Genomic DNA, 9,981 nt, shown 5'->3' on the forward strand with positions numbered 1-9,981 from the left:
TAAATTTTACCTTTTATTCAATTTAGTCCCTAAACCCAAAAATTACACAAATATCACAATTAAGCCCAAAATCAAGCTAGTTGAGTTTTTACCTATACATTTACAGCCCATAACTACTAAAATTTCACAAGAATCTCATGCTAGATTTACTATTTTATCAATTTAGTCCTTTAACTTAAAATTAACCAATATTTCTTTACAAAATAATCCTATTTAACAACCAAGCTTATAAATCTATCATTTAAATTCAGTAACATCAAAATTCATCAATGACCAGTTTCAAAATATTTAACAGTTTAACAAATTAGTCCCTAGGTTAGCTAGATTAAGCTACAACGATATCAAAAACATGAAAATTACTAAAAACAGGTAATTGAAGGATTCACATGCAAGGAAATGAATAGCTAAACCTTAAAGGTTTGAAAATGGCTTCCCAAGATTTTGTTCTTCCAAAAATTCGGTGAAAAAATTAGGTGGAAGATGATGTTTATCATTTTTTTGTATGTTTTATTTAACTTATTTTATTATTTAACATATATTATTATTAAATAAATATATTTTAACATATAAATATTTAATGACAACCATTAATCGTCTATTTAGGCTCATTATGGTCTAATTACCTCTTAAGTAGTTAAACAATCTTTAATCATGCATATTAATTAATAAAAATCAATATCGATTAACTTTTACGATTTGCTCCTTTTTCTTTAATTAACTATTAAATCACCAAAATTTCTAGACCAAATTTCAATTTACATATATAAGAACTCCATAAATATTTAATAATAATATTTACAGGTTCGGTTTATAGAAATAAGGTCCTGATACCTTATTTTCCAAAACCACTTAACTTTAGGGTCAAACCACTTAACTATTGTTAACTTTCAATTAACAAAATTTACCAAATCAAAATTTAATAAAACACTATAATCAAACCGTAAATATTAATAAAGACTATTTATAGAATCACTCGTCGAAATTGTGGTCCCGAAACCATTGTTTCTGAAACCAGTGAAAAACGGTGATAAGTGGTAAAAGTAACATGCTTTAATCTCGTTTTTAATGCGTTTCTAGGTGATTATTCGATGTAAATTGTGAATTTTATGCTCCTAATACTTTAACTTCATTTTTTTATGCTTAGGAGAGCATTTGGAAACAAAAGGAGCAAAAAACGAGCGAAAATCATAAAATCGGAGCGAGTTACAATAGCCAAAAGGAGCGAGCACTTACCTTAGTCGAATTTTTAGTTGGCTAACGAGTGCATCAAACGGGTTGTTACAAGAATGGTGATGGTAAAACCCAAATAGTGAGAGCTAAACTCGACAAGAGTGGGAGAAAAAAAAAGAAAGGGGGCCAGTGAAATGCATCCTTTGCGAAGGTTTACATATTTTGAGGGATCGTCCGAAACGATCAATTTTTTTTTTTGCCATCAAGGGGGATGATGAGACAAAAAAGGTGTTGATGAAACTTGGTTCAATTTTCAGTTGTGTTAAAGGTCGTAAGTGAAAGGGGGCTGATGTTTATAGACACCACTGTGGCAGGCAGAAGTTTAAATGCCGTTATTGACACAGGTGCTTCAGATTTGTTCATGTCTGAAGAAATTGCTCAAAATTTGGTCTCAAGGTTGAGAAAGAACCGGGGTGAATCAGACAGTGAATTCCAAGAGGGTTCCAATAGTGATAGTTTCAAAAGGAGTTGAACTTCAACTTAGCGGTTGGACCGATGAGGAAACCATCAGAGGTAATACCATTTGATGATTATGACTTTGTGGTTGGATTAAATTTGCTTGATCGAATTAATATGCTTATTTTTCATTTTGTTGATGGTATGTGTATATTGGATTTGCGTCATCAATGTGTGGTGCCAATTAAACGAAACAAGGGTGTAGAAGCGAAGGTATCGTTGGCAATCCAATTTGCTAATGGGGTACGCAAAGATGAAGTCTCCTATTTAGCAGCCTCGAGAGCCGACGAGTTTATTGAACCCATCGGGGAGATTTTGAAGGAAGTGGTACAATAATTACAGTCCTTTCAGGATGCGATGCCTGCCGAGTTGCCAAAGAAGTTACCACCTAAAACGGAGGTGGATCACAGGATTGTGTTAATGCCCAATACTAAGCCGCCCGTTAAGGCCCCATATTGAATGTCTTCGCCAGAGTTACAAGAATTGTGGAAATAGTTGAAGGAGCTTTTAGATGTTGGGTTCATTAGACTATCTAAATCCCCATATGGTGCACTGGTTTTGTTTCAAGGAAAGCATGATAGGTTCTTGAAATTATGCATCGACTATCGAGTATTGAACAAGATCACTATGGCAATTTCTTGAAAACGTTAACACATTTTTAATGATCTTGTTGGTCTTTAATTTGGGTGGTCAAAAAAGGGGAAAAAGTTGTGGTAATGAACATGAAACATATTTGGGGTGATTTGACAAACAATATAATTTTCAAGGGTTAAAAAGACGAACAATTAAATAAAGGGTTAAAATAAATTTTTTTAATAAAATTGGAGGGCCATAAAAATTAATTATATACCTATTCTCATCAATCAAAGTATTACTATCAGAATCCGAATTAATTAAAGTGTCAATCATAAGCCTAGTAAGTCCAGAAAGAAAAAAGCAAAGAAATATCTAACTTCATTATCCAAAAAATAATTTTAAAAACATATTATATAATAGAATTCGAATCTGTTTACGTATGAAAGTAAACCAAATCAAATAATAAAGGTTGGAAGGTTAATATCCGGATATACTCTAAATCTACTAGTTAAATTTTGCCATTAATTTTAGTGCTTTATAAAAATTGTAGATTTAATATTTTTATTTAGTTATTTTTAATTATTATATTTTTCAAAATTTAAAATTTCAGTTTTCACCCATCAGTAATTATTAAATTTATTACGTTCTTCTATTTTTAAAATAAAATGTGGTCAACATATGATCATATGTATAATATCATATTAGCTTCTTATTTCTACGTATCAATCACAAGAAATTTAGCTAATGGTTAACAGTCATTTGCGTCAAGACTGAAATTTTAAAATTCGAAAAATATAGGAATTTAGAATGATACAATTAGAAAATATGAACTAAATCTACAACTATACGCATAATGCAACTAATAATTAAATTCAACCAAACGAATTTAATTATTATTGTTTGGGTTAAGACTAAATTTCTAAAAATTAAAAAAAATGTAGGAACTAAAATTATCCAATTCAAAAAATATAGAGACTAAATTTATAATTTTTATAATCCACAGAGTTTAGCCTAAATGATAACTAAAATAACATCATTTATTATAATGATAAACTCAATGTCTTATCTCTTGTGATAGAAATCAAGGAGTTGGTTGAGACAAATTTGATAAGATTTTATTTCAGGATTGAAATCTTTGATTATAATTTGATTTTACTGTAAAGTTTCATGTGTTGTAGTTGAAAATATACATAAATTCTTTTATAATTTTGTTAATTTAGAAAATGTAGAATTGAACTCTTTCGCGTCACTTCTCCCATATCACTACAATTTCATCTCTCGACTCAGTTTCCCAAAGATTAGAAACTCTATCACCATGCCATCAACTTCATGGCAACCCCACCAACACCATCTCATCCACGTCCTTCAATCCCTGTTAGCCTCCTCATGTCGACAAAAACTTGCCTAATTTGGTCGCCGTCTTGCGATCCATTGGTGCCGGCGAGTGTTGACACAAGCACGGCAGCTTTTTAGAGCATCTGGTCGATATCTATCGGATTCTCGAAACATGGAAGGCGCAAATTACTCTTACGTCAACATTATCCATATAATTAATACTAATATTGAAATAGCTAGATTAAATTGTTTCTATTCAATTATAAAATTTAAAATTGTGTTTACAGAGTTTTTAATATCAAAATAGGTTTTTTATTTAACTGTAAAATTAAAAATTCTATTTCTTTATATATTTACAATTGCATTGTTATTTAATTGTAAATTTTAAATTTAAAATATATATAATTAAATTTGTATTTATATTGACATAATTAATAACGATACAAGAAAATAAACTTTTTTAAATTTGTTTAAAAATAATAGGGACTAATGTTGTAAAATCAAACAGAGAATTTTTTATTTATTGAAAAAAATAAATTCGTGATGATTATAGAGTTAATTTTAAAATGCAAAACACCATAAAATAAAACACCAAAAGATGGAGGGTTTATAGTACAATTTCCCCATTCGCCAATCCTTTAAATATGCAAAATTCCCCCCTAGAAATATATTTTTCGTTAAAACTTTTAAACTATAAAAATATAACTTTGGATGTATATTGTAGAGGTTTTATGGGCCAGGCCCAACTAAAAATGTAGGCCCGTCAATTAGGTCCGGACCCCGCCTGGAAAAAAATGTTAAAATTCGGGTTTGATCTGACCCGACCGTATTAATTTTTTATATAATTTTTAAATATATATAATACATTAAAATAAATATTTTCGAACAAATTGAAAATAAATTTTAAAAAATATGTATACTTAAATAACACTAAGATAGATGCAACTTAACAAACAAATGCCTCTAAAATAATAACAAAATTAACAAATACCTCTAAAATAATAACAAAATTAACAATAAAACAAGTTTTATATAATATCTAAATAATAATAACAAAATAGTAGCAACATAATAGTAAAATAGTAGCAAAATAGGGAGAAAACAACAAGAAAATAGTATTGAAAAAAAATTGTCCTTTAGTGAATTTGAGTTGGGCCTGGGCAAAAAATGCCTTACTTGAGGTCCGACCCCTTTTTTGTCTAAGCCCATTTTTTGAGCCTATATTTTTGTCCAAACTCTTCCACATTTAGGGTTGGCCTTCGTGCTGAGCAGGTGGCCCGACCCATGAACAGGTCTAATCATTTATAATATCTTCTTTTTTCTTTTGTTTCGATGAAGTTTGGGTAATTAATAGGGTTGTTTCATAAAAAAATATAGAGAAAAATATCAAATTTATATATAAACTTTGATCCAACATGAAGGTCATACATAAAATTTTGATTTGATTCAATTTTCACAAATCACTAATAATATTATCGAATTAACACAATTTTACATTAATATATTGCATACACAAATAATTATATTAATCAAATATGAAAATAATTGTATATATTCATTTTTTAAATGCGTACAATTTTATGTATACATATGCATCATGATTCAAGTTTTATGTATATAACTGCACAAAATCAAAGTTCATGTATAAAATTGATATTTATCCCAAAAATATATTATCAAATGGGATAAGTCACATTTGGTATCTGTACTTTCATAAAAATATATTATCAAATTGGATAAGTTACATTTGGTATCTGTACTTTCATAAAATGTCCAATGCGGTACCTGAACTATCTATTTGTGTTTTATTATGGTACCTATACTTTCATAAAATGTCCAATGTAGCACATGAACTATCAGTATGTGTTTTATTATGGTATCTAATGTTAACATTGTTAGTGAATTACTAAATGAAAATTATACATTATAATTTTTCCTCGAATCATCAAATCCACATGGATGATATAACATTACGTGAAAAAACTAAATAAAAAACTTTCATTGAAAAATAAATAGCCAAACATATAGTTAATAAAAAGAAGTAAATGCTAAACAAATAACTAAACATATGGTTAAAAAAAGGTTCAATGCCTTAAATGAAAACATTTGAATAGTTTAATGACCATTTTTGTAATTTTTTAAAGTTGAGTAATTAAAACATAAACTTAATAATAATTTAGTGAACTTAAATATAATTTACCCAAAAAATTAAGAAGATTCAATTTTAATTTTTTAAATATAAGGACTAAGTTTTATATTTTAGCAAAAACAAATATTGATGGCTTATTTTAACATATTTTAACTAAAAACTAAAAATATCATGTTTTAATATGATCATTTGTAATCTATATAATATTTGAATTTTAAAATTTCAGTTCGAATAAAGTAGTAGTGCTTAAATTCATTAAGTTCTGTCATTTTCTAAATCTGATGCGACAAACATATCATAACATGTGTAATGTCACGTTAGTTTGTATTTTCTTATAATATTCACAAAAAATCCATATAAAATATTTAAATGTTGTCATTTATTTCAATACTAAATTTCAAAACTCAAAAAGTTAAGTTACTAAGAATGATTCAATTGAAAAATATTGATTAAATCTATAACTTTATGCATAAAACAAGACTAATAGTAAAAATTAACCAAATGTATTTAATTGTTGCCGTTTAATTCAAAAATAAAATTTTAAATTTTAAAAATATAAAATTAAAATTAATCAAATTAAATTATAATAACCAAATCTACAATTTACGAGATAGAGTTTAAAGTAACTACAAAGAAAGAAGAAGAAAGCCTGAAATATGCAATTGCTAGTTACCTCACAAGCCCAAGACTGAGAACACCCCAAGCACTATGGGGCCAAGATTTTTCCTTGGCCCTAAGCAACAAAACTCTACCCCAAGCAACCCATCCTTCCCATGACATTCTATTGTCCCAAGGACTTCCCCATTCCAACATCAATGTCACCCCTCTCTCTGCCTCTTTTTCAGCCTCCTCAAATCTCCCTTGGTTCAAATAAACCTGAGCCAACACCACATGTGGCTCACCCACAAATGGGTTCCTCTCACAGCACCCTAACAACAACTCCTCAGCTCTTCCACCCCCACCACAAATGGCTTCCCAATACAAGTCCCTTGCCTCCACTTGCTCTTTAGCACCCAATACCTTAGTGCAGTTGTCAAAAACTGGTGGCACCACTAGGTCAAGACCCTCATCAATGCCTTCCTCAATGTTTTCACCATTAACCCTTTTTTTCTCTTCCAAAATTATAGCCTCGTCTCGAAGAATTAGAGTATAAGTAGCACCCATTTTCGATATCGAGCTCATCCACAACCCCGGTTTGCCATCACCAGGCAACAAAGCATCATAGTTGTCCCCTAAAAACCTGAACTTCCCATCAAAGTTATCAAACAACTGATCATGGTAACCAAAGAATTGCTCACTGTAATCCGCCATGCTCATCAAAAGAAAAACACACATCACTTCTCTGGCAACCAAAACATCTTCACCACTCTTTATGATCTTCATCACAATCCCATTCTTAGGCACAAGTGCTTCAAGTTTCTTCCTCCATAGTTCATCTTTATCGAACAAACCCTTTTCCTTTGCGTTCTTCAACGAAATCTCGGATGCTTTAAGGTGTTCGACAAGTTCAGAATCTGTGTACTTGAACAAAAGATCATCATGGATAAATTTTTGTCGAGGGATAACACGAAACAAGTGAATCAACCGCTCCACGACCTCGCCGACATGGCCTCGAACGACGTCGCGGCTGGTCGAGGCATCGAAGATAGCGAGGTTCACATAGGCGTTGGAGTAAGCCCCGTGGAAGAGGCCGCAAAGGCAAACACTGCGAGGTGCTTTCCATATCTTTAGGATGCGATATACGTCGACCAAATGCTGTAAAAAGCTGCCGTGTTGGTGGGAACACTCGCCGGCGCCGGCAGAACGTAAGACGGCGAGAAACGAAGGTAAGTTTCCATCTACGGATTCGAGATCGCCTCGAAGGAATGGACGTACGGTGTCTAAGAGGGATTCAAGGTATTGAGAGGGCGAAGAAGATGCCATTGGAGCTTGAAAAAAACAAAGGTTGACTGAATGAACTTGTGATTGTTTTAGTCGATGTGGGATATATGGGAGTTGATATTTATATTGTAAGTTTGTAATCATTGATTCCTTTTCAATAGTTTTCTTTTTCATTTTTTTTTAGATTTTGAGATAAATGTATCTATTAATTTGTTTAAATATCTTTCATATTTATCACGAGTTATTATTATAATTGGTTTATGTTGTTTTTTTTTTTTTTCAAATTTATAGTATATTATAGTCTGCTTCAGAGTATGTTTTGGTATTTGTTTTCTCTGGTTGCCGGGGTAGCACGTTTGGTTTTGTTTTTCTTTTTACAAGTTAAGGTTTTCTTTGATTCTTTGTGGGGTGTGGGAATTATGGAAGAAAAGTTAGCGAATCTCAGCATAGCCCACGAAGAGGAAGAGTCGATGCAGGTTTGGAACTGAAGATGTGATTGAAAGAAGATTTTAGTCGATGAAAGGAAAAAGAAATTGCAAAATTGTTAGTTGACATTTATATTGTCAGTTTGTAATCATTGATTCCCTTTGGTTAGTCTTATTTTTTTTAATTAATTTTTAAATTTTGAGATAACTTAGATCTAGTCATTGATTTTATTTTTATTTTTCTTAATCTCTCGATTCGATAATATCTTTTGATTTTTAGTGTATGTGATGATGTGATATTTTAATATTATATTATACTTTTTTTATAATTTTTAATAATTTTAAGTGATGATGTGGCATAATATCATATGGACTAGATTAAAAAAATTGTCAAGTTCCAAAACTAATATGGACTCAAAAAATTTAGGGACTAAATTGAAAGAAGTTGTAAAATTTAAAGACTAAATGCTCTTTTATCCTTTATTTTTTCTTTGTATTTGGATAAGAATTGTCCAACAATTGAAGCTCGTAACTAATGTTAACTAAAATTTTAAATACAAGTCAAGGTGTGTTTAATAAAGCATAGAAAATTTTCATTGATATGGAAATTTTAAACACTAATTTATAAGATAAAAATATCCTTTATTTTTATTTTCATATTATTAAATTAACTTTAAAATAATTATAATTTATGTTATTTTTATTAGCTAAAAAATTGACATAAAATAGCTTAAAAAAAGTTGTGTTCAATTTATTTTTTTAAAATTATGCTAATTTTATTAAGGTAAAATAAAGTTAATATTTGAATTGAGTTCTAATAATTTTAATTATCACTTAATTAATATTAGAGTTATATATCAATTAAATTTAAGTTTAGGCATATTCAATCAAGTAATATCTAACAAAAAATACTGATAAAAAATGAGGATTTTTAGCATTAATAAGTTAAAACTATATATATATATAAGAATAGAGAATTAAAGTTATATATGATATTTCAAAGAGCAATGTCTAACCATATTCAAACAGTAATGACACCAAAAAGTGATAGAAGATTATTTTATAGATGATGAGGTAATATAATATTATGATATTATTTTTTAAAAGTTCTCTAGATTTATATTGTGAAACTAAAAAATAACAAATAAATTAAAAAATGTTGTTAATCATTTGATAAAATGGATGTCCATGACCCACAATTTCATCTTATTGTAACCCCTAAAAAATGAATATTCATAACCCTTAAATTCATTATCTTGTAACCCCTAAATAATTTATAAGGTACCTTAATGTTTTGTAACTTAGGGTTTTTGAAGCCCTATAAATAAAGGGCAGATACAAGATTATTGTATGCCAATGTGAAAGTTGAATCATCCTTTTACCTTCTATTCTTCTTTCTTGTTCATTCTATATTTCTTTTAGTTTTATATCTGTCGAAACCGTTTTTTTGAAAACAAAAATTTAGTTGTCGACTTTAAAAATAAAACTGGAGTCGCCACCGATCCTTTATTAAGGTGTGATCGGCTCACCTTAAAAATTATTTTGGTCTATGAATTTTGAGAAAACGAGTTCGGGAATTAGTTACGTACGAGGAAGGGTTAGCACCCTCGTAACGCCCAAAATCGGTACCAAATTGACTATTTGATGTCTTAGTGTCGAAAGTTAAAAAGATTTTAAAATAAGCTTGAATGATGAAATTTGCAAAAGGATAACCAATTGTTCAAGTCATGTAAAGAAATCGAGTCCCAATACGTTAGGGTACAATTCCTCATAATCCCCGAATTTTGAATATCCACTTTTATTTTATGCGAAAATCTTCATTTCGAGAAAGTAACAGACCACACACCCAATACGTTAGGGCACGATAAGTTAAGTTCCCAAAAATGATTTTTATGCTCATGCATTTTGAATAAAGAATATTCTCGATCA

At 29.7% G+C, this 9,981-nt stretch overlaps 1 protein-coding gene across 1 annotated transcript; it reads right to left on the bottom strand.

The window, feature by feature from the left end:
* Positions 1–6,112: 6,112 nt before the first annotated feature.
* LOC107919014 (uncharacterized) lies at positions 6,113–7,723 on the bottom strand. Its single transcript, XM_016848555.2, has one exon. The coding sequence runs from the start codon at positions 7,667–7,669 to the stop codon at positions 6,416–6,418; it is 1,254 nt and encodes a 417-aa protein (XP_016704044.1). The 5' UTR covers positions 7,670–7,723; the 3' UTR covers positions 6,113–6,415.
* Positions 7,724–9,981: the final 2,258 nt, after the last annotated feature.

This window comes from Gossypium hirsutum, chromosome D13, assembly GCF_007990345.1.
Source record: "Gossypium hirsutum isolate 1008001.06 chromosome D13, Gossypium_hirsutum_v2.1, whole genome shotgun sequence".
Taxonomy (NCBI): Eukaryota; Viridiplantae; Streptophyta; class Magnoliopsida; order Malvales; family Malvaceae; genus Gossypium; species Gossypium hirsutum.

Bases quoted from the DNA above. Each gene is read 5' to 3' on its own strand.
- LOC107919014 (XM_016848555.2), bottom strand. From the start codon at position 7,669: ATGGCATCTTCTTCGCCCTCTCAATACCTTGAATCCCTCTTAGACACC.